At 40.8% G+C, this 26754-nt stretch overlaps 1 protein-coding gene across 5 annotated transcripts in view; it reads right to left on the reverse strand.

Moving 5' to 3' along the window:
* The window catches only part of DNAJC6 (DnaJ heat shock protein family (Hsp40) member C6), a 140105-nt gene that overhangs the window by 42888 nt on the left and 70463 nt on the right, over positions 1-26754 (reverse strand). For all 5 annotated transcript variants that reach the window (XM_041772873.1, XM_041772874.1, XM_041772875.1 and 2 more), the window contains one exon: positions 1409-1559. In XM_041772873.1, coding sequence (XP_041628807.1) covers positions 1409-1559 — 151 coding nt within the window. The remainder of the gene's footprint in view (positions 1-1408; positions 1560-26754) is intronic.

Raw genomic sequence — 26754 nt, forward strand, 5'->3', positions numbered from 1 at the left:
AGTAGGCATTTTTACTTCCCTCAAGACCTTCTCTCTAATAAAGAACAATTATTGAGAGAAGCAACCCATACTCTCAGTAGTGTGAATCTACCACTCTAACTGATGTGTGCCCCAATACCCTTTGTAGATGATGCTTCATGAACAGAATCAATCTCAGAATAGAAAATGCTGCTTAGGGATGCTTAGGTGGCTCAGTGGTTGAGTGTGTGCCTCTGGCTCAGGGCATGGTCCCGGGGTTCCGGAATCGAGTCCCACTTTGGGATCCCTGCGGGGAGCCTGCTTCTCCCTCTGCCTATGTCTCTGCCTCTCACTGTGTGTCTCTCATGAATAAATAAATAAAATCTTTAAAAAAAGGTTCTTATTCATTAACACAGCTTATTCCAGCCACTTTGCCTATGTGTGAATATCTCCTCTAAGCATGAGCAGCTAGGGAATAAGGAAGGAAGTAATGGAGAAACAGGGACACCATTTCTCTGCCCATCAGGCCCTAGATGGGGATTGCAGGTAAGGGATAAATTCTTTTGAACAAGGATTAAAATGTTGATTGAAATTTTGGACTTGATATGTGAATTTATGATTCAAAACTGCATACTGTAACTTTAGGTGACACTGAAATTTTATAATAAATACAAATAAAAAATAATTCATATGGCCTGCTTGTAAGAATCTTCATAGTGGAAGTGGTAGAAAATTTCTTCCACTGAACAAGGTTCAAAGGGCTATTAAGATAGAAAAGACAATTGTTTCAATTACAATCCATGAGTATTGCTTTTTCAGATCACACATACATTATTATTTCACTTAATTCTCAAATCAACCAGAGACATGAATCCTATCAGAGCATAAAAGTCAAGCTCAGGGGATCCCTGGGTGGCACAGCGGTTTAGTGCCTGCCTTTGGCCCAGGGCGTGATCCTGGAGACCCAGGATCGAATCCCACGTCGGGCTCCTGGTGCATGGAGCCTGCTTCTCCCTCTGCCTGTGTCTCTGCCTCTCTCTCTCTCTCTATCATAAATAAATAAAAATTAAAAAAAAAAACATTAAAAAAAAAAAAAGTCAAGCTCAGAGAGACTAATTAAGTTGCCTAGGTCACATGGTTAACAAGGGCAGATAACGCACAAGAACCCAGGATGCTGGATTCACAAGACAAGAATGGCAATCACTGTATTTTATTTATTTTTTTACCACTATATTTTAATGTAAAAATGTGCTGAGTGAGTCCTCTGAGCCTGTGCTTGTCACTTCTGAAGGCCTCAACTTTATGGCTTCAATGACATTGCTCAGTTGGTCAAATTCCATGCAATTACATCAAACAATTGTCAATCCTTGAGCCAGAAAAGCAGTTGGCAGATAACCAGATCCTCTGGGGGCATGGAGGTCCATTAACTCAGCTGAAAAAATGTGCATACCTGGTAACAGACTGTATGACTCTGGAAGATGTGTCTTTGAGGGTATCTTTCAAGTTGTCCTTCAGGTTACTGAAGAGCCGCCCTGCACCTCCTTTCACCATGTCAAAGAGACCTCCCCCGTAGCTGGGCTCCATGTCTGGAGATGAGGCACCTGCCAATGCAAAACAGAAATGGAGGTGATGTACAGGCTACACAGTCTCTCTTCATCCCTAAAACGTACACAGACTGGGGCAGATACTCCTGGAAGTGATGCCCACTCTTAGAATTTCTCTGAGCCTCAGAGACCCAGGGAAACAATTCACTAAGTCTCAGGTGCTGTAGCCATTAGCCACAGGTGCCCACTGAACCCTTGAAATGTGGCTAGTCTGAATTGAGATGTGTTATGAGTAAGAAATACACAACAAATTTCAAAGATGGCGCAAAAAAAAGAATATAAAAATGTAAAATTTCTCGTTAATACTTTTTACATTGATTACATGTTGAAATGATGGTAGTTTGAATATACCAAATAGACTATACTCTTAATTTCACCTGCTCCTTTTTACTTCTTTAATGTGGATACTAGAAAAATTTTAATTGTACATGTGGCCTGCATTATACTTCTTTCAGACAGTGCCACATCAGAGGAAGAGCCTCTTAGAAGTGTGTTCAGGGACTTCCTCTGCCCTTAGATGGAGTGGACTATGTTAGAAGACTCATCTTATGGCTATCCCTCCAAGTCATTCTTCATTTCCATCATGGAAAATAGCTTCTCCAGGGCCTTCATAACAGTTTTTAGGATGCATAGTGATCATCAGTGTTATTTGTCAAGTATTCCAGTTTTTCCTTCCTTACAGATTCCCAAGACTGTATCTTCTGGCCCCTTGTGGTTAGCTCTAACCAAATTTCCCAATCTTGGCACTATTGACATTTAGGGCCAAATACTTCTTTGCTGTGAGGGGGGCTGCCCTGTGCACTACAGGGTATTTAGTAGCATCCCTGGCCCTTTGCCACTAGATAGCACCCTACTGCTGCCTGTGTGACAATCCAAATTGTCTCTAGACACTGGCACAGATCCCCTGGGGGGAGGAGCAAAACTGCCCCCAGCTGAAAACCATTGTTCTTGTCTATGATAGGTAATGATATGTGAGTGGAGATATTGTGTGTCACTTTCAGGAGAGAGCATTGAACTCTGAGTGTGAAACTCTCTATAGTTCTCTTTCCCTCTCTGTGTCTCTGTTTCTCTCTTTCTTTGCCCTAGCAACTGGCAAGGTTTGAGATCATGGCTGTGCTCCTCAGTCCTGGAGTAAGAAGCTGTGCAGTAAAGAGCTCCCAGCTGACTTTTGATGAATAATTTGTAGCATGAGTGACCAATAACCTTTTATTATTAGCAGGGCCCCTATTCCCATTTTGGGAATGTTCCTTACCACAGCACAACTCCACTTATAAAGGTTGATATAGGAAGAAAGAAGAAATCTACATACAGGAGGCTAGTGTAAACAACGGCTAGGTAGTCTGTTCAGCCTAGCAGTCAAGTGCATGAGTCATTCTCACCTGGGTTCTGGCCCAGCCTTGCTTCTGTGTGACCTTGGCAAGTAACAGTCTTTATAAGCCTCTTTCTTTCTAACTATAAAATCAGGATAAAAATAGTGCCATCTTCATTGGGAAAGGTTAAATGAGTGCATATAAAACTATTAGTATAGTATCTACTATATCTAGGGAGTCAATAGATTGTAGCTAACTATTATTACACCACATCCTAAAATTTCTATACTGATACTTTTAATCTTTGTTCACTTTTCAACTATAGGATGACATCTCTTCTTTTTTAAAAATTGCAATATTTATAATGCACTTTAAAATATGTTAGGAAGATAGATCTCAACTATTCTTCTCAAAAAAAAAAATTACAAAAGAACACAAGGAGATTTTTGGAGGTTGTGGTAATAGTACCACAAGTATATGCATATGTTTAAAGTCATCAGAGTGTATACATTAAAGGTGTGTAATTTTTTGCATATCAATTATACTTCAATGAAGCTAAAAAAATAAATTGCGAGAAAAAGGAAAGTTGGAGGAGGAATCTATAAATTAAATGTCTCAAAAGACAAGTCAACCAAGCAGAACGCGTGGATCTTGTTTGGAACTTAATCCAAACAAACTATAAAAAATTAATCACATTTAGGGGACAACTGGAATTTGAGCACTTACTGAGTATTTGATATTAAGGATTTATTGTTACTTTTTTAGGAGTAATAATAATATTATAGTTGTGTTCAACAATAGTGCTCACCTATCAGAATAAATACTGAAATATTTATAAATAAAAAATGCAATGTTTAAGATTTTTTAAAATAAACAAAAGATAAAAAGGTTTATGTAATAACTATAATTACTAACACTTATATAGCACTTACTACCGAGTATCATCCTAAGCATTTTGCCAACATTTACTCATTTAATCGTCAAAGCATACCTGTGAAGCAGATACTATTATTAGTCTCTTTCATAGATCAGGAAACTGAGGCACAAAGCTTAAGGAACTTATGTGAGGGTACATCGGTAGTAATTAAATGGCAGGGTTGGGATTTGAGCCTTAGGTAACCCTTCCTTTTTTAAAAAAATATTTATTTATTTATTCATGAGAGACACAGAAAGAGAGGCAGAGACAGAGGCAGAGGGAGGAGAAGCAGGCTCCATGCAGGGAGCCAGCTGTGGGACTTGATCCTGGGACCCCGGGATCACACCCTGAGCCAAAGGCAAAAGTTCAACCACTGAGCCACCCAGATGTCCCTTAGGCAACCCTTCCAATCACATCCCTCTTTCTTTCCTTAATACTATTCTGATTTTCATATGTATCATTCCTAATAATATCTTTAAACACTTATTACATATGTAGGTATCCATAAACAATACATTAATATTGTTTTTCCATGTTCTAAAGCTGTATATAAATGGTTTTCTGTCTGAAATTTTATTTTTTTCACTTAGCACAGTTTAAAATTCATCTATCATGGTGCCACTTGTTCCTTTAGCTCACTCAAAGTATGATCCATTACCCCACTGATGGACACTAAGGTCGTTTACCATAATGATGTGGTTATGAACACATCGCCTTGATTATATATGGGAAATTCTCCTTAGGTTATACCTAGGAATGGAACTTGTTATTAAAAAGGATATGCACATTTTCAGGTTTCTAGATATTGACAAATCATTTCCCAAAGGAGTCATATCTGTTTAAACTCCCACTAGTAGTGCAATGCAACATGTGGTATTGTCAGACTTTAAATTTTTTACCAATCTGGTGAGTGTGAAGCAATATCTCACTTTTGTCTTGTTTTGTGCCTTCCCCAATTAGGGACCTGTATATCTTTTATTGTGTTTATTGGCCAGGCAGTTGTTCTTTATATCAGACTTCAGGTTCCCACTATATTCCTATGTGGCATCTGGATGCTCACATATGTATCTATAAATACATGTTGACTATTATGTACTTTCATCCTGGTCACAGGAGGTATTAATGCCTACATCACGATTGGGCATCTGTTTGAAAATACAGCTCTATTAGAAATTGCAAAGAACAATCAATGCTGACGAGTAAAGGAATGAATGAACACATGGACAAACATGAATAATGTCTATCACAGACTGAGTTCCCCTATGTACCAGGAACTCCATTTGGACTTTTATGTTAGTACAATTTCACATAGGTGGAAAGAGGTAGGGTGTTTATTATCCCCATTTTATAGATGAAGAAATGGAGGCTCAAAGAAGGGAAGAACTCTCCTAAAATTTCAGCTAACTACTTGCAGAGCCAGAGATTCAAACCCAGATTTACACAATACAAGTCCTAGGCTATTTCTACCATTTGTTGCTATTCTACAGCTCCATATCAGCTCCATTCTAACAGCTGTACTTAGGACAGCTTTTACCTGCCCTATGCACAACCACCCCTCTCCTATTACTTGCTCTCCACCTCCCACCTGTACACCTTTCATCTGGCTGCTCTCGGCAGCAGATGTTTCCATAATAAACACTCCCATAAATCACTGCATCTGTCAGACCCCCAAACCAATCTCATTATGTAGGTAGACACACTATGTCACTCCCACTGCCTCACAGCCTTAAATAAAATGTCAGGAATTGGTCTGATGGGCAGCCGCACAGATTAGGGCTAGAACCACAGATCTGAGAATGCCCTTTCGGGCATTTCGGGCATGTTTCCCTATGACACAGGGCATATTATTTCTCTCTAAATGCATCCTCACATAAAAATCTGTATCGCGTTTCATTTTAAATATATTGAGGATAGGGTAGTATAAAATCTTTATAATTCCCCCATTTCCATCCAAAGTTTCCACTCCAGCCCAAAAGCCCTCGTTATATACCACTATTCTAAGAGATGACACCAAATTGATTATTCAGGCCTCTTTGTGACTCTCGATTTTGTGCTGGAGCAGAATTGCATGGTAGCAGCCTATTAAAAGTATATAAATACCCTGATTATCTAAAAATCAGACTCTCACCATCTCTAAGGCTGCATGCACTGTTCATTAGAACCTTGGAGCCCTACAGAAATCAGAACCAATTGTCAGGGTCTATTTGTACCCTTCATAGCCCATATTATTATATGTCAAACTAGCCAGGACACAAAAAAGAGAGGAGATATATTATCTGAATTTGCCCTAATGGTTCTTTTAGGTTAGGTATTCTGGCCTTCCCTGATGAGCTACATGAAGGCCAGAAGCAGAGATTTGCCAAAGGATATGTGAGTCCTAGTGGAGAGAAAGGGCAGAGAGGCTTCAAAAAAATGACACAGCACAGAGGGAAATGGTGCAGTCAGAAAGTAATACATAGGAGAAAAATAATGGCTATTATAGGTCAGGGGCTGACAAACAAACTACAGCCCACAGGCCAAATCTAGTCTACTGCCTATTTTTGTACAGTCTGTAAAGTAAGGATGGGTTTTACATTTTAAATGACTGAAAAAAAAAGTCAAAAGAAGAAAATGTTTAATGAGGTGAATATGATTTGAAGGTCAAATTTCAATGTCTATATGTAAAGTTTTATTAGAATACAACCACACTCATTTCTATACACATTGTCTATGACTGTTTCCATGCTATGACGGCAGAGTTGAGTAGTTGTGACAGAGACCCGATGCCCACAAAGTCTGAAAGTATTTCATAGCTGGCCTTCTACAAAAAAGTTTTGTAATCCCTGCACTAGTTGGTTGAAAAGATCTGCATTCTTAGGAATCCAAACCTTGCCACCTCTGAAATATTTCTAAATGCTTTAACTAAATGGCAACTAGTGGCAATATACCCTGAGTTTACTAAAGGGTCCTCAGGGATTGGTGGGTCTTAGAAGGTGGGAGTGGGGAGGTCAGAGTTGATAGAATATGAGAGTACGATCCAAAGACAAAGATCCAGGTCTGTGCCTCTAAGGCTCCAAGTAGGTCTTGTTTTATCATTTTAAAAATCTTAGCCCACCAAAGACAGGCACTAGAGAACTGCACCCTGCCCCTGTGTCATTTCTAAGGATGTAAACACAATTTTCCTGGAATTCCTAATTTAGGAGATAAGGCACAGCCTCCCATCCCTTCCGAGTCATGAGAAGTCACCACATGTGGAACCTTACTAGTTCTCACAGAGTAACACAATGTTGGTATCTTCTGGGAAAAAATCTCTGCTGTGCACTGGACTGAGTTAGCTATTTGCTCTGTATTTATATCACACTTTATTCCAAAAAAGACTTGAGGTTATTTGATAGCTATTTGGCATTGAATATGCTTTTAAAAAGACTACCACAAATGTTAAGGCTGGTCTTAACTGCCTTAATGTAATAGGAAAAGCAGGCGTGGCTACTTTTCATTAACATCTTACTGATTTGTAAACCATCAGCAAGATGCTGTGAGAAGTACTATGAAAGAGGAAGGAAAATGTTGACAAAGGCCTGACCATGATGCACTTCAGTCATTCTCCATGTATGCTCCTACTGCTCATACAATATATGTGTCCATGATACCCTAGGCTGCATATAATTTTGCTTGGTGACCCCTAAAAAAAGATGCTCCCTGATAAAGTACTGTCATCAAAACAAAAGGATAGTATGCAAAGATTTAGCAAGCCACATGTTCACTGAGGTATTGTTTACAATGGCAAAAGATTATCAATGTATCTCTCCACAGTAAGGGAAGGGTTGAGTACCTCTAACAATGCCACATAATCAGCTATTAAAACCAGTTTGTAGTAGAGTACAGATGCTCATGATAAAGAATTACGTGGAAAATAAGCAGGATACAAAACACATAATTACAATCTCATTTCTGCAAAAGAAAATTATTTGCATTTTGAGAAAGAATTAAGACAATTTACTAAACATAAAATAAAAATAACAAGACAAACTTACTGAATGCCTACTATGTACCAGGTACTAGTCTAAATTCTTTACATGTAGCAATTAATCTTCACAACCACCCTGTGAAGGAGATACTATTCATTGCTGTCCTATTTGTCACATGAGGAAACTGAAGCAAAGACACATCAGTGACCCACCCTAGATCCCAAAGTCAGTAAGTTCAGAATTCATACCCAGGCAGACTGCTCCACAGTCTAGGCTCTTAGCTGCTACACCTTCAAAAATAGTTACAGCAATTGAAGAGAGAGAAAAAGTGATTTTTTTTTGTTGTTAAACTATAATTTCTAAATTTTCTATAATTTACAATTTGTAAATTTGTAAGTTCTAAAAAAAAAAAAAAAAAACAAGTTATGTAGGATAAAGACAACAGCCAAGTGCTATGCTGTTAAGGTTCAATATGTGGGGATCCCTGGGTGGCGCAGCGGTTTGGCACCTGCCTTTGGCCCAGGGCGCGATCCTGGAGACCCAGGATCGAATCCCACATCAGGCTCTCAGTGCATGGAGCCTGCTTCTCCCTCTGCCTGTGTCTCTGCCTCTCTCTCTCTGTGTGTGACTATCATAAAATAAAATAAAATTAAAAAAAAAAAAAAGGTTCAATATGTGGTTCTCAGAGGCTTGGAGAGACCTCCTTCCTCTGTGCACAATTCATTGGAGTTCACAGCCACAGAAGGGTTTCTAGGCCCAGCGTGGAAGATGGAGGCAAATGCTGCCTACAAGCACTGAAGTAGCCCTATACAGAGCCTTATCTCCTAGTAGGATGGGAACTTGTCATGAATATCTTGTAGTACTCTGTCTAAGACCTGAGACCCTGCTTCATCACGGTTGTGACTGTCTCAGCTCTAGTCTGAATACTCAAGCTAAGCTAGTACATCAGGACAAGAAAAGAATGGCAAAGGACACTTGGCAAAATTGAAATTCTTGGGAGATCAGCTTTCTACAGTGGGTTCTCTAAACCTCCACAAAGACTCTTCTACAGAGCATCAACTTTTCTGTTTCTGGAACATCTTTGTCATTCAGGTCTAGTCACTATGAGGTATCATTCTGTAGGTTCAGAATCAGTCTGTTTGAGGAGTGACTAATAACCTGAATACTGGCATAATAATCTGCTCATATTTGTGTTCCTTTTCACCAATGGAGCATATTTTTCCATAGTTATCTACGAGTCATAACACTATACATGTCCTTTCCTGCCTTCTACAAACTTGGGAGCTTGCAGAGATGTACTATTGACTCCTGTCTTAGGAAAATACTATTCCTTCTCCACAACACCCAGCAAAAAGCACAGAACCAGTGTCATCTCCACAGAAAGATTCATCCTTCTTGTTTAGAGCTGACTTTCTGGCTCTTGGCTTCCCAAATTAAAGAAATGGATCCCATGGGCATAATAACAAGATCGACCATGAAAAAGCCCACTGTCTTGGCTTCCAGAATCAAAGGCTGCTTATATCTCATTCCTCATACACTCTAGTTCAGGACAGCTTGCAAAAAAGAGAAGAACATTGGGGAGAGAGTTCTTGACTGGAGACCTCATTTTTCTACCTAAAAACTCTGTGTCCTCAAACATGATATCATCTTCCTCTCAGACGTCTTCTCCCTCTGTAAATGGGAACAAATTGAAAACAAAAATGTTCCTACATGTATTTTGATGTCAAAAGGATCAAGTGAGGCCATATATGTCAACATGATTTGTTTTAAGTTTATTTATTTATTCATAGAGACACACAGAGAGAGAGAGGCACAGACACAGGCAGAGGGAGAAGCAGGCGCCACACAGGGAGCCCGACGCGGGACTCGATCCCAGGTCTCCAGGATCACACCCCGGGGTGCAGGCGGTGCTAAACTGCTGTGCCACCGGAACTGCCCAAGTTTATTTATTTAATCTCTACACCCAGCATGGGGCTCAAACTCATGACCCTGAGATCAGGAACTGTATGCTGTCCTGCGTGAGTCAGCCAGGTGTCCCCAATATGATTTTTAAGTAGCGAGATTTTCTTTTTTCTCTTTTTTTAAAAGATTTTATTTATTAATTCATGAGAGACACAGAGAGAGAGAGAGAGGCAGACACATAGGGAGAAGCAGGCTCCCTGCGGGGAGCCCAATGTGGTACTCAAGCCCAGGACCCTGGGATCACAACCTAAGCCAAAGGTAGATGCTCAACCACTGAGCCACCCAGGCACCCCAAATAGTGAGATTTTCCAAAACAATCAGGAATTTTTTAGTTTCTTAGAAATTCAGCTCTCATGTAAATGAGTCATTGGATTGTCTGCTACAAAATACCGGAGGATCCAAGTAGAAATAACAATTTCATAGCAAAAATAAGTAACATTAAGAAAAAAACTAAATAAAACAAACACAAATAGGCCAACAAGAGGCTAGGAACAGGACAAAACCACTATAATCAAACATAGGTTTTAAGCAGCTATAACTGGTTTGGATTCAATTTCTGCTACCACTGAATGAGCAGCCAAAAGTTAAGTACCTAATCAGAGTCTTGACTTCCTTATCTGTAAAATGGAAGTATTAATAGAATATCACATTGTATTCTGGTGAGGATCATGCAAGAAAACTCTGTAATCCCTTAGCATAATACTTGGTGTGTTGCATGCACTTAATAAATGATAGGTACCAGGTGGCTCTGGGGAATAGAAAGCACGAGTAGGTGGGGGGAGGGCAGACAGAGAGAAAGAAGCAGGCTCTCCGAGCAGAGAGCCCAACATAAGGCTCTATCTCAAGGCCTGGGGATCATGGCCTGAGCCAAAGGCAGACACATAAGCAACTGAGCCACCCAGGCACCCCACTATCATCATTTTTTTTTTTACTATCATCATTTTTAAAAGGCCATCTATTAGAAAAAAGAACCCTCATGCACTGTTGGTGGGAATGCAAACTGGTGCAGTCACTATGGAAAACAGAATAGAGGGATCCCTGGGTGGCGCAGCGGTTTGGCGCCTGCCTTTGGCCCAGGGCGCGATCCTGGAGACCCGGGATCGAATCCCACATCGGGTTCCCGGTGCATGGAGCCTGCTTCTCCCTCTGCCTGTGTCTCTGCCTCTCTCTCTCTCTCTCTGTGTGACTATCATAAATAAAAATTTAAAAAAAAAAAAAAAGGAAAACAGAATAGAGGTTCCTCAAAGAATTAAAAATAGAATTACCATATGATCCAATAACTCCACTGCTTTCCCAAAGAATATGAAAACACGAATTTGAATACATATATATGTATGTATATGTATATACACCCCATGTTTATTGCGGCATCATTTACAACAGCCAAATTATGGAAGCAGCCCAAGTGTCCATCAATAGGTGAACGGATAAAGAAGATGTGGTATACATACAATGGAATATTACTGAGCCGTAAAAAGAATGAAATCTTGTCACTTGCAATGACATGCGTGGATCTAGAGGGTACAATACTCGGTGAAATATATCAGAGAAAGACAAATACCATATGATTTCATTCATATGTGGAATTTAAGAAACAAATCAAATGAACAAAGAACAAAAGAGACAAACCAAAAAACAGACTCTTAACTATAGAGGACAAATTGATGGTTCTCAGAAGGGAGGTAACTGGCGGGATGGGTAAAATAGGTGAGGGGGATTAAGAGTACACTTACCATGATGAGCACTAAGTAAAGTATAGAATTACTGAACCACTATAATGTACACTTGAAACACTTAAGGTTGCCTATTAAACACATACACTAGACTAGGCACTCTGCTGAGCAGTTTCTATAAACTACTGAGTTAGATCCTCACACTAAGCATAGTGGAAGGTGGGAAGCCCACTGAGGAAAAGGAAGCTCTGGTGAAGTTTAGTAACAGTTGTGGCAGAATGAGATGGGACCCCAGTTTGGCTGGATCCAAAGCCTCTGCCCTTATTAACCACCTCTTATCCTGCCTTCTTTTATAAGAACTTCATCTCTCACAGCCCCATGTTCCCACCTCACTTTGCATCCCCATCATAGGATTTGGAGCAGTCTGAGAATTATTTATAAGTGGGTCTGACCCATCACACTCAATCCCAAGTGATTCTGGGTCTTTAGTAACAGGGATAATATTTCACTTCTTCATAGCCCCCTAAAATCTTACCAAAATATCAGGTACACAGTAAGCACTCAATAAATATATGTGAAACTGGGCTGTCATGGATAGAATACAGGAATCAGAGAGAAGAGGGAAGGGGTGGCAAGGAAGACCAAACACATCAACTTGTCAGTGACTTGGTCTTTGCCTAAATGTAGGCAGCAAATATAGCCAGATACTTTTACTGTCTCCTCACACCTCTCTGAATTTCTAACTGTAGCACAGTATCTTCTAGCACCCACTGGCATGCTTTCCTGAGAGATGGGGATTTCATGAAACTCAACAATAGTTTTATTGTATAGAAGACTAACACTTAACCAAAAAGCCAAGGAGAAATTTCTATCTCTAGATAGGTAAGAGGAGCCAAGTAAGTAACCATCATTGGCTACTCTTTTCTGAAAAAATCCAAGATATAAGGAAAAGAATAACGAGAGGAGAAAGAATGAGAAATGGAATCTAAGTGAAGACTACAGTGAGACCAAAATTGACTCTGTGAAGAATAAAAGTAAGGCAGAGGTCAATGCTAGGGAAATTCCAGCTGAATCAATGTGACATATATTATTCCTTCATGGGTCCCTGGGATAGGGCTACAGTTGTCATCCAAATTCTATTCTATAAACTCTCATATGAAACAATGGATACATGGATATTGCTTAATTTGATTATTATTTGCAAATATTTCAAGTGATTACGGTGTGTCAGAAAATCAGATCTACATGAAAGATCTTTTTTTTTATGTGAAAGATATTTACTTTCCAACACTTGAGCCAACTAAAGAGCTTCACCATTATGAAATAGCAATGACCAAAACCTATTTAACAAGATCAGAACACCCAAGAGAATTCCGAAGAAATAGGGTTCTGCCTACAACATAGCCTCTCAACTCCAGGAAGCAAGAGGCTATCAATTTTTTTCTCCCTTCTCTAACCAAAAGGTCAGGGCTTAAATTGCATTAAATGGACTATGATATTTCTCTTAATTCCCTTGTTGCCTGAAACAGAGAAAACATCCTCAACCGTTACCTGACCCTGTCTGTGATGGAGGACAGAGATAGCAAAGGACCTGCTTAAAAATACAGCAAAGAAAAAAATCAAGCAAAAGTCTTCTTTACATTTTGGTTCTTTTTCTTAGAAAGAAGGAAGACAACTGAAGCCTCAAAAGGTGGCTGATAGAACTCTAGTCCTCCCAAATAAACCCCAGATACATGTAGAATTTGAAAAAAAAAAGCACTGTGTTTGTTGTCCAAATGCAGCTCTAAGAGGAGCTTCTCAACCCCTTTTCTTCCTGTGAGACTGCCTCCTCTTAACTCCTCCTACACAGAGATTTTGGAGCTGCTACTCCATCAGATTTCCTAGATCCAATCATTGTTCTCAAGAAGAACAGCAACTACCACGGATGTATATTATGTGTTGTTTACAAAATCAGGGTCGATGTGTATATACTACATACCACACAAACATATATGGATGCCACATAAAGGAGTCTTCCTACATGCTAAACACTACACTCAAAACATACACTATCCCACACAGTACTGAATGATATTTTCCCTCTTATTTTTCAGATAAGAGACAGATTCATTCACACAGGGTTATCTAGTGAGGACATACAAATGTCTATCTGATAAGAAGACCTATGCTGTTTTCATTTCATGAGGCACAGTCAGATACACTATCAAGAGGTGGAAGTCTTGCTTGGTCCATGAAAGGAAGCAACTCAGACTCCTAACATTTCAATACTCGATGGGATATTAGTAATGTGTTTCCATGCCTCAAATAGATATATCAGAAGATAAAATGATTTTCCCCACTATTATGATCAACTTTTTTAAAAAAACAGCTTTATTGACATTTATAAAGTTGAAATACAATAAACTTCACACATTTAAAACGCAAACACTTGATAAGTTTTGATGTATATGTGTGTGGAAGTGTGTGTGCACACATGCACACACGTTTAACTCCAAAACATATGTCTTTATTGCCATACACTTGAATAGAGCCCAGACTAGTTGGGAAAAGATAGACAAACATAGGAATCACCACAAAATACTATGCTTGGTCTCATAGGCCTGTCTACCTTGCCACGGCCATTCTCTGCTAAAGTGCAATGCTGTGTTAAGAAGCAGCGAACCCTGCTCGGGCACTCAGGACAAGTCAGAGTGAGAACTCTTCGTATAACCGTGTATCACAGAGCTGTAGGGAGGGATCAACTAATATATGCAATAAAGCATCCTGGTAGGGATCCCTGGGTGGCGCAGCGGTTTGGCGCCTGCCTTTGGCCCAGGGCGCGATTCTGGAGACCCGGGATCGAATCCCATGTCGGGCTCCCGGTGCATGGAGCCTGCTTCTCCCTCTGCCTGTGTCTCTGCCTCTCTCTCTATCTCTCTGTGACTATCATAAATAAAATTTAAAAAAAAAAAATTAAAAAAAAAAAAAGCATCCTGGTATTTTAGAGCTGGAAGTACAACTAACTGACTCTTGGTTTTGGGTCATGACCTCAGGGTTCTGGGATGGAGCCCGGTGTTGTAGGGCTCCATGCTCAGCGGGAAATCTGCTTCTCCCTCTCCTTCTTCCCCTCCCCTGCTTGGCCTCGCTCCCTCACTCTGTCTCTTTCTCTCTCTCAAATAAATAAATAAATAAAAGCTTTAAAACAAACAAACAATAGCAACCACTGTTAACATTTTGGAGAACCATGTATCCTAGCATTTTTCGTTCTGCATTTTTATGTACATGCACATAAACATATTGTGTGTTCTGTGTACATGTACACAGAAGATCACACTATATGCAGTTTAGGACCTGCCATTTTTTCCACTTAATCCTGAAAAATAGTCTTCTAAGTAATTAACGAGTTTTCTCTAATATCTCTCATAGAGATGTACCATAATTAACTGCTTTTCTTTTGTTCAGACTTACCAAATACTATTTATATATACATTTAAAGTGGACAGGAGTTCAGAAGTGCTTATGTCCAGTTTGAAGAGAGGGATACAGGTCACCGGAATTAGTAAGGAATAAGGCTTTAATGAAGAGCTGGTATGTGATTTGCAGTTTGGGTGGAAATGGGCTGAAGGGACACAGATAAAAAGGAAAACGACTGGGCACCTGGGTGGCTCAGTCAGTTAAGCAGCTGACTCTGGATTTTGGCTCAGGTTGTGATCTCGGGGTCTTGGGATCCAGCCCTGCATCAGGCTCTGCACTTAGTAGGGAGTCTGCTTGAGGATTCTCTCTCTTCCTCTCTCTCACCCCACCCCCAACTCATGTTCTCTCTCTCTCTCTCTCTCTCTCTCTCTCTCAAATAAATCAATAATCTTTTTTTTTAAAGAGAAAGGATATAACTGGGCATGAGTTATAACAGCCCTGGGGATCTCACTGAGAGCACTGAGACACAGGCATTCCAGCCTCCACTAAAAAGATGAGGAAGCAAGGGGCACTGTGAGATGGTGAGTAATGTGTCTGAGGCAAGCCCAGGAACAAGGAGATCCTATAGGGAGATTGGGAGCATGTGGAGGCTGTATAGAGGGGGAGGGAGGCAAGACTAGGAATGTGGGGGGTCCTCAGATTCCAGAAGGCTTGAAGGTCAAGCTAAAGAGTAAGAACTTTTACCTGCTCTCTGTACAGCTGCTTGGGAAACTGGTCCTCACACTTACATAACAAATGATTAAAAAAGGTTATCAGCAGATTGCCAAGAAGCTGTTTCCAGAGCAGATGAATACTGCCTCAGACAAGTGGAATTCCCCAGAGACTGCACATCTTTTAGGACATATTTCAAAAGCCAGTATTTCATCTGAGGGCACCTGAAGGAAATTTCAAAGCAGTACTTTTGGCACCTAATTCTCATGTAAATGTGTTAGCAGGAACCTCTAGTTAGGTCATGCCAAGCATAAAGATGCTCAATGACACTGAGTGAACTTGGAGTGAGGACACATCTAAACGCTAACTCAACAGGAAATGCAGAAACATTCTGAAGGTGAACTGTGGGACAAACAAAAGACAAAAAAAAAAAAAAAAGTCAACGAAACCAAACCAAACCACAGCAAGCATTGGGAGGAACATCTGCTACCTGAGTGCAAAGAAAAGCTGCAACTCTTCTGTTTCCTCTCAAGGACAAAGCTTCTGGCATTGAGATGGCTTGTGGAGACATTCTCATAAAGGTCTGACCACTATCTTCTCATGTAGAAAAAAACAAACACTGTGAAGATTCAGTCAAAGACTGACAGGGGTTGGCTTCAGTGCTTGGCCAGACTTAAGAGACTGTGGGTCTGGGCTTGGCACACAGCAGACATGGGCTAACTCTCCAGGCACACCCTTATCTATTAATAGTAGGTTGGTTCCTAACCTCTCTGTGGATCCCCTGCTTTCCAAAAATTGGCCCTCTAGGTTCTACTTATCCCAAAGAGCATTAACTCAACAATAAGCACTCCTAGAGAACCAGGAAAAGGGAAGAAGCATTTGGTACAAATAATGTGATGGAAAGGACCTAAACTTTGCAAATAAGCAGATCTGGATTTATGACACTGACCTTATTTCCTGTGCAACAATGGGCAGGTTAATTAATCTAAGCCCCCATTTCCTCAACTGTAAAATGGGGGCAGATAATATCTTCCTTCAATATATAAGGTTTAAATGAGATAATGCAGAAAACCATCTGTCAGCTGGAAGGCTATCATAGGTAGTATTTGCCCACGGATGCCTATCTTCTTATTACCCTAGGGCAAAGTGGAGGAGATCCTATCAGGCAAATGACCATGAAAAAGAGAAAGAAACACCCACTTAGGAATGGTCAACATCTAGGAACTGCCAAGTTCTTCCATCAACTCAGTGGAAAGGCCACTTACTATCTGTATAAACTTTAGACAAAGGAAAAGCCTATGATTCCTTATTCATAGAACCATCACAGAGATTAAATCCATTATTTGTAAAAGCCTACTGTCTAGTACACTGACAATTTAGTAAATGGTAACTTAAGGTGGGGTATATGTGGTGGCACTAAATTAACTGTAACACTGCTCACAATGGATCACCAACTGGATTAGTGAAATCTTTCCCTTATCTGGAGATTTGCCATATGGGAATTTGAACTAAACAGAGATCAGACTTCCAGGAAATGGTCCTCAGTTGGAAATTCTTACATGTGGCCCCAAGATGCCTGAGGCAGGCTTACCAAGGAAAGGAAGGGGATCCCTCCCTGGCTCCTATGTTAACTATTAAATAGCTGTTCTGGCTGTCTTCCTGGCTTAATTATGCTCCAATAATCCTGACAAGACTGGCTGAGCTTCCCTATAAATCATGACAGTGGAAATCCTAAAATAAAAGCAAGATTAGTGATATGACCCCAATCTTGGCATGAAGGCCCATTAATTGGAAATTATGGACTTAATTGAATTCTGGGCATAGCACTAGCAGCTGGGTTAAATTTTCTGAGAACTGTTTCTTCATCCACAGGAAGATAACTGAACTACAGTAGTGACAACTAAGCCAAACATTGGATGTTTCTTAGAAGACAAATAGATAATTATTTTCCTGGCAAACTAGTTACCTAACTATCAGAAATCTGAAGTCAAATTTGGAGGAGTCATTGCAATAATTTCTACCACCTTCCCTGTTTTCTACATGCTCAAGGATGCTATGTATTCTCTGTGGATCTCAATTTTGAGATAATAATTTTAATCATTATACACACACACATATGAATATATACATATATATTCATATATATATAAAGCGCTCAATAAGAAGCACCATTATCATCATCATCCCATCTTTGCCATCACCCACAACTATAAGGAGCCTAGAGGGGGAAGGGAGACAGGAGAGAGCCATGTGGCTTCTCTACTGCAGGCTGCAGAAATGGCACCACAAATAGCACAGACATGTCACTTTATACCCAGGGACTTCCTGAGTTCAAGGTAGCTTCTGTCTCTGCTTGGCAACTTGGCAGATACAGATTCTTGTATGTCTCTTCTCTTTCCTCCAGTCTGGTCTATGTGAGTCCATCTGCTCTTGGGACAAAGACTTACAGGCATGAATCCTCACCCACTACTGAGAGATAGGAATTAGTCCCTTCTCTTATGGAAGAGAAGGAGGGGTCTCTGAGACGGCGACTAATGTGTCTGATGCACAAACTGTGGTATGTGCTGGAACCAGGATATGCTGTTTCCTCAGGGAATTGGGAAGATGTAGAGAGTGTATTAAGAGAGTAGGAGGTGAGACTAGGAAGTGGAGTAATCTGCAAGTCCCCAAAGGCTTTGAAGGTCAAACTAACCACTCCTTCAAAGGAGCAGACATTTATTTAGAATTACTGGAAGGGGTGGGGGAATACTTTTGTTGAAGCTGCAACAAAACAAATTAATTTGAGAATCACCAAGATGAGCTTAGTGAGACAGAGACCATGTTTAATTTATATCCATATCATGCACCCAGCAGGACACCTAGCAGGACAAACACTGCAAAACAGGATACTGAATTGAACTGAAATAGATCTGTCAAGAAATCAGGAGCCCCACTTCATTCTTTTTTTTTTTTTAAGATTTTTTTATTTATTTATTCATAGAGACAGAGAGGCAGAGACACAGGCAGAGGGAGAAGCAGGCTCCATGCACCGGGAGCCCGATGTGGGATTCGATCCCGGGTCTCCAGGATCGCGCCCTGGGCCAAAGGCAGGCGCCAAACCGCTGCGCCACCCAGGGATCCCACCCCACTTCATTCTTAAACTTACTGCAATCACTTTGAAGTGTTGCAAGGTAATGGCTGAAGCTAACTAACACTTATTAATCAATCACCTCTGACTGCTGGCAAGTGGTACCCCAAGCATCATACTATTATCTCACTTAATCCTCACAATTATGTTTCCAGATAAGCTTTATTATCCCCCTTTTACACATGAGCAGACCAAAGACACAAATACAGTTACACAGCCGAGGCTTTTCTCAGGTCTGTGGTCCTCAAAAGCTCATGTTCTTCTCATGACATTTGGTTACTTCCTATGTGTTTGTTAAAAGCTTAGGACACAAAGGATAATGGTTAAACCAGAAAGAACTGCTGGGAAATAGAGAAGCCAGATCCTGGCCTGATGTCTCCTCTGGTGTGATCTAGGGGTATCTTTTAAGACCAGACATTCAGAAGGGAAAAACTGAGAAAGATCAGGCACTAGAAAGGCACAAATAAAGGAAAATTGCCTTTTAAGACTTTGACAAAGGAGAGAAGCCAAAGCTCAGCTGTGCTTATGGTCCCTCATGAGGCCTTGGTGGTCATATAAAGGGGTGTTGGCAGTGGCTTAAGATGTTCTTTTCTCATATGTGGAATCTAAAAATGCCAAGGGCACCTGAGTGGCTTAGTCAGTTAAGTATCTGACTCTTGGGGTTTTGACTCAGGTCATGTTCTCAGGATCATGAGGTCAAGCCCAGAGTCAGGCTCCTCGCTCAATTGAGAGTCTGCTTAAGACTCTCTCTCCCTCTCCCTCTCTCTCTCCCTCTCCCCCCATTCTCTCTCTCTCTCTCTCTCTCTCAAGTAAATAAACCTTAAAAAATAATTAATTAATTCTAAAAGCCATACTCATAAAAACAGAAAAATAGAATGGCGTTACCAGGGGCTGGAAGGTGAGGAGATAGAAGAGATGTGGTTTACAGAGTACAAACTTGAAACAAGAAGTAAATAAGTCCCAGAGATCTAATGCACAGTAAATACAGACTATAATCATCAAACTTGCTAAGAGACTAGAACTTAATTATTTCAACCACAAAAAAAAGAAATAATAATCATGTGACATGATGGAAGTGCCATCACTATAATGTCAATCATGCTACAATATATAAACGTATCAAATCAATATGCATGCCTTAAATGTACATAATGATGTATGTCAAATATATTTCAATTAAAAAAAAAGAGAAGCTTTTCTGAATTAGCGTCTTCTTGCTGCCTCATGGTACTCACCCTACAGGCACACACAGTCTTCAAGGTCAGCAGCTGTGAGGACTCTGATTCTCCTGTTTACTAGCCCACGTACAGGTATTCTAGGAATGGCACCCAGAGCACCCAAGAAGGGAAAGAGCAAGAGCTCAAAGATGCAGCCTGCAAACATGCTCTCCATCTTTCCCAGAGAACCATTCTATAGACTTTGCAGACTTGCTCACTGTCAAGGCCCTTTGAGGTATAAAAGCACATTAGCACTAACAAACCCAGGGTCACAGTCTTCTTTGAGAGGGCTATGGCTGAGAGGGATGATAAATCATTAGCGGTGCCTAGTCTCCCTTGGTGCCTTTAAAATCCCAGATAACATCATCAGAGCTCACAGGCTCTGAGATTTCAAAGGTGGGTACCGACAATCACAAAAGAGAGCCTTGGTAAAGGAGGGACAACATGAGAGCCTGAAAGCAGGTGGCCTTCCATCATGAATAATGTGTCCTCCACAAAACCCAAAGAATGGTGTCAGAGTAGGTCAGTGCATGCATTTGAAAGGTTTGGTTCCCTTCTTTAAAAGGAGGAAATGGGATTACAGCTAGCTTACACAGAACCTTCATACATGTTGGAAAAGGTTGGTACAGTTTTTTGTTATCTGATCTCGGTCCCCACTGCACCCTTCAGAAAAGCCTGCCTGTGCATAGCATAACTGTACATGCAAATATGGCAGTCTTGGGGGAAACTAATCTTCACTGGCCCCCACTTATGTGCCAGGTCTAAGCCACATGCTTCACAGACACCGAGTCATTTCACCCTTACAAGGACCCCACAAAAAGGCTATGATGGCCCCACTTTATAGGTACTTAGATGAGGCTCAGAGAAGTTGCATAACCTGCCCAACCTAAGAAGCCTGGTAAGCAATGGTACCAGGGGCTCCCAGGATTAAACATTAATCCTGACTCCAGAAAGGGTAGGTGCCAGGCTACTGCATTAAAATAGCCTGAGGTGCCTGTTTAAAATACAGATCTCCATTTTTTTCTTTTTTTTTTCTTTTAAAGATTATCTTTATTTATTCATGAGAGACAGAGAGAGAGAGCCAGAGACACAGGCAGAGGGAGAAGCAGGCTCCACGCGGGGAGCCCAACGTGGGACTCGATCCTAGGTCTCCAAGATCACACCCTGGGCTGAAGGCAGGTGCCAAACCGCTGAGCCACCCAAGCTGCCCTCCATTTTTTTTCTGAATCAGAATCTGAAGGTGGGACCCAAAGCCTGCATCTTTCAACACTCCTGAGGACCTTCTGATAATCAAGTAAGTGTAAGAACACAGCCACAGCCCTATGCCAAACTTCCTCACTAAAGATAAGCAGCTTTAAATGAAGGTGGGGTGGGTGGGGGGAAAGGGAGGAGGAGACAAAGTGAGAAAGAAAGAGAGAGAGAGGGAGGGGGGAGGGGAGGGAAAGAGGATGGAATGGAGAGAAAAAGGAAGAGGGAAAAGGGAAGAGATGAAGGAGCTATAATTTACTGAGCATTTTTTATCTGCCAGGTGCTTCCCAAATGCTACCATATGTGAAACCTTACAACAACCTGCTGAAGAGGATATTATTACACCCATCTCACAGAGAAGGAGATTGAGGCTCATTAAAGTTAAATAATGGGGGGACACCTGGGTGGCTCAGCTGGTTAAGTGTCTGTCTTTGGCTCAGATCATGATCTCAGGATCCTGGGATCGACCCCTATGTTGGGCTCCCCATTCAGCAGGGGATCTGCTTCTCCCTCTCCCTCTGCCCCTCCCCTGTTCATGCTCTCCTTCAAATAAATAAAGAAAATATTTTTTAAAAAATAAAGTTAAATAATGGGGGCACCTGGCTGGCTCAGTCAGTGAAATGTCTTCCTTCAGCTCAGATCATGATCCCAGGCCCTGGGACAGAGCCCCAAATTAGGCTCCCTGCTCAGTGGGGAGTCTGCTTCACCCTCTCCCTCTGACTTTCCTTCTTGCTCATGCTCTCATTTTCTCTCTTAAATAAATAAATAAATAAATAAATAAATAAATAAATAAATAAATAAATAAATAAATCTTTAAAAAATAAAGTTAAGTAACTGGATAAAAGTCATGCAGCTAACAAACAGCAGTGTAAGGACTTGCATCTGGTCTACCTGGCTCTAAATTCTACATCCTTTTACTACCACATTCTTCATTACCCGTTTGACAGAAGAGTAGAGGTCTCAGTGCAACGGCCAACAGTGCTTGGGTGAGGTGCATCTGAAAGGGCCCCTGATTAGACTTTGCCCAACACTAATCAGGTAGCAAAGATGGCTATGTCCTGGGGCCTCCCAACTGTTCCCTCAGCAGCCACTGCCACTTGGCCCTTCACAGGCATGGAAGCCTGAACTGGCCAAGGATGATGGAGCAGACAGGAGTGGAACCCTCACTCTCCTCCTCACACACGTCCACATTGGGGTCCACTCCCTCTGGCTGAACCTAGGCATTTGGGAATCTGTATCATCTGGCTCTGGAGGAGAACCAAAGGAGTTTAAGTTCCGAACATCAGTGTGCCCTGAAGCAGACACCATGATCTCTCTGGACAAAATCTGTTCCTCTGTGAAATGAGGAGGTGGAATTAGCTGCTCTCTAAGGTCCTGTAGCACTGGTGAGTCTTCACTCATAGACACTACAGAATGTGAGTGTGCAATTGTAATGTACGCAATTTGCTACAGGACAAGGGAGGGGTAGGGCCCTACCAAACCAGACAAGGAGCTGAAATTTAACTGTCACCATGGGCAGCAAAGACATTCAAATCTCCATCCTGACTCCTGTTTTCTACTTCTGTCTGGGAGGCCCTGTTATGTAACAAGCTGCGAGCTCCTTCTGTCCTCTTTCCCTGCACTTGGCCCTAATCTCAAACTGACTAGCCACTCTTTTGGTGCCCTTTTTTGCAACTTTTAAATATCTGCAACTTGCCTTTTTAACTAAGTAACTGTGAGCTCCTACAAGTCCAGCTGGGTGGGTTAGACAAGACTGCACACAGCACAAAGCAGGGAGCTGTGGCCAGTGGTAGTAAGCGTATTCTAGCATTCTGCTAGTCAAAATAAACACTAACAAAATCAGCTAGTATTTGAATGCCTACTGTGTGCCAGGGATTATTCTAAATGCTCTACAACCCTATGAGGTACATAATATTACAATCTTGTGTTTTGTAGACGTGGAAACAGATAGAGAGAGGCTATCTCACTTGCTGAGGTGACACAGTCAATAAAGGCAAAGTGCTGGTAGTCTCTCACAATCAATTCTCAAATGAATATACCTAGACCCAGATCTAAACAACAGGTGAGGCTGTGTGCTTTTGGCATCAGACAGGCCCGTGTCCACTCCAGCTCAGTAATTCACCAGCTATTCCTTTAGATAAGCACTTGAATCTTTCTGTGCCTCAGTTTCTTCATCTGTAAAATGGGATAGCATCTACCTTGTGGAGTTATTCTGAAAATCAGAAATAAATACCTGTAAAAAGAACCTGGTGGTCTGCTCGGCCTATTCATTTACTCATATATTTATTGAGTTGCTACTTACTAAATGGCTTTGTGCTGGGTGGTAGGAAAAGAGAAGAAAGCATGATCCCTGCCCTCAAGCTGTTCCCAGTCTACTGATCAGGTAACATAAACAAAAGCAGTAGGTACCACATGGGAAGGACAGTGTTACACACAGGATACCAGTGGAACACAGAGAAGTGCACCTGAGGGAAAGGAAAGCTGAACAGAGTCTGCAAGGATGACGGCGGCTAACCAGACCCATTTGGACAAATGGCAGAAGGACTCGCAGGGCTGGGTTATTCTGTTCTGTTCTATCCATCAATTAAGCAATACTTCTAGGGTAGCAGCCTGGACCCTATTCTCATATTTCACATTCCATCTTTCAGAAAATACTCTCTGTGCTACCTTCAAATTTTATCCAGAACCTAAAAAGTGTGCAGAACTCTTACTTATCTAAGACAGATTGGAGGGACATGGGGGAGAAACATCTCTATATAATGAATACACTCACACACAGACACACACAAACTCATTTTTGCAAAGTGAAAAGATAAACTCAAAACTACCAATGCAGCAGGAGACAGGGTATAGGGAACAGGGAGTTCTTTGAATACAGTTGTTTGATAGATTTGAATTTGGAGCTATGTAGATATATAACTACAAACATCCATTTAAAAGCAACCTCTAGGGTAGCCCAGGTGGCTCAGCCGTTTAGTGCCGCCTTCAGTCCAGGGCATGATCCTGGAGATCCGGGATCGAGTCCCACATCAGGCTCCCTGCATGGAGCCTGCATCTCTCTCTGTCTGTGTCTCTGCCTCTCTCTCTGTGTGTCTCTCATGAATAAATAAATAAAATCTTTAAAAAAAAAAAAAAAGCAACCTCTAAAAAGTGAGAGCAAAATGAAGTAAATGAACCCAACTAGGTTTCAAATCAATGATATAACCACACAGACAGAAAATACTTCAAGTGACTTTAAGACACAAAGTAACTGTCTTAAAGTGAAATATATCCAGATCAAAACAAAACAAAATGAAACAACCAAGAAACCTAACAACCTTCAACTGGTTTGGTGGTAGTGTTGATATTATTATTCAGTGACTGTGTATTATGGCAAAAGGCAAATAAGTAATTATATTGGCATAATTGAGAACCAGGATTTTTGGAATAGGAAAAAAAGAGATGCAGGTGTAAGAGATACCAGTGTGAAAGACTGATAGAAGTAAAAATCCCACATTCCTGAATTTGAGTTGGAAGTATCATAATGAATTCATGATGTGTTTTATCTTTTAAAAAAATGTGTTTTTGGGATACCTGGGTGGCTCAGTCAGTTAAGCATCTGCCTTTGGCACTAGTCATGATTCCAGAGTCCTGGGATCGAGTCCTGCATCGGGCTCCTTGCTCAGGAGCCTGCTTCTCCCTGTCTGCCAGCTCCCCCTGCTTGTGTGCTTGCTCTCTCTCTCACTGACAAATAAATAATTAATATCTCTTAAAAATGTGTTTCTAATTCTGTCCACTGAACGAGGCCAGACACAAAGGCCAACTCAGCAGCAATGAGCATCTATCACAAGAGTGTGGTCCTGAAATATCATTTCCCTCTAAAAAGAACTAGGAAACTTTGAAAATTTTCTGATTAAAGATTGGAACAGAAAACATACAATGAGCCTGATGAGTGATATCAGAAAGCAAGGAAAGAGTCAATGACTACTACAATATGTCAAAAAGACACAGACACCAATTGAAAAGGCTGGCTTTGGTCAAAGATGGGTCCATTTGAGTAAGAATAATAAGTGCTCTGGGTTGAAACAGATATGTTTACAAACATTAGTTCACAACAATAAGATAAAGAGAAAAAGAGAGAAACTTCATAGTCACCCTTGGAGAAGGCTAGGGAACCAGTTCTTTATTTTTAAAAATAAGTAAAAGGAAAGAAATGAGCCTTTCCTGCCTTTGCTATATGAACTGTGTTTCAGGGTAACCAAATAGCTGATGAAGGGGAGTACTTATTCCATAGAAGTATTCCAGCTAACAGATGAAGAAGTGATAGAATTTACCCTTCACAACTCCTAATAAAATAAAGGAACTAGGCAGTGATCAGAAAAACAGGAACAACCATGCATTATGTACCCTCAGTGGAAATACAAAACACAGTGTATGAGACAGTCTTGTAAGAATCTAATCTGAATCTCAGTCTGATCAAGCCTTTAGATCTAACTGCCAGGGAACACAGAGGACGGAGGAATAGGTTGTATACCACAGGGATGCAGCCAGTTAGCAAAATCCAGGTGTTGGGAAAAATCTATAGTGCAAATAACCTGATTTTTTCAACAAAGATATTATAAGGGGACAAAAAAGAGATAGAGAGGAAATTTCAGAAAATATTAAGAGACCTGTCAACCAACCTCAACATGAACATTATTTGGATCCTTGTTCAAACAACTATAAAAAGAAAAATAAATAAATAAAACTCCTACTTAAAAGAATTGGGAAATTTTGAACACAATGGATAGTTGATGATATTAAGGAATTACTATTAATATTCTAGATGGAAGGAGGATATTGTGATAATGTTTTTAAGGAAAGACCTTATATTTTGGAGACATGTTGAAATATTTAAAGATGAAATGATATTATGGCTGGGATTTACTTCACAATAATCCAGAGGGGAGAAGTACAGGTACAGGAGAAATAATATTGGTCACAAGCTGAGAATTACTGAAGCTAAGTGATAGGGACATGGGTTTCTGCTTTCTATCTGTGTTGTTTCCCCTTCATACATCCATATATATTTGGAATCAGAAAGGTTTATGTATTTACATATTATACACATTATATGTCATAATTTTTATGCAATATTTTATATACACACATACCTATAGATATAATCCACCTTTCCTCACCGCCTATGGTGCCACCAACCATAGATGTAAGTCACCATCATTTCTCACCTGAATTACACAGTGGCCTCTTAACTCGTGTCTTTGTCTCCACCCTTGCCTCCCTGCAGTCTGTTAAACTAAGAGCAACAAAAGTGTTCTTCTAAGAAATAAGGCAAATTATGTAACTCTTTTGCTTAAAATCTTTCATTGCTTTCCCATCCCACTTGGAGTAAAAATCAAAGTTCTTGTGATGGCCTACGAGGCTCTGTAGGAGTTGAGCTCTACACATCTCTCTGGCTTTTCATCTCCAACCTCTCTTTCCCTGACTTCGCTGCAGCCGCACTGCGCCTCTATTCAACATATAGCTAGCTGTCTCAGGGCTCTGGCACTTACTAACCCAATCTTCCCCCAGATACATGCATGCCTTGCTTCCTTGCTTCCTACAGGTCTCTACTTAAATGTTCCATTTTCAGAGAGGCTTTCCAGATTGCCTTATATAAAGCAGCACCCTCCAATCTAGTTTATTTTTCTGCATGGTACATTTTTATCT

The sequence above is a fragment of the Vulpes lagopus genome, chromosome 10 (assembly GCF_018345385.1).
Source record: "Vulpes lagopus strain Blue_001 chromosome 10, ASM1834538v1, whole genome shotgun sequence".
Lineage (NCBI taxonomy): Eukaryota > Metazoa > Chordata > Mammalia > Carnivora > Canidae > Vulpes > Vulpes lagopus.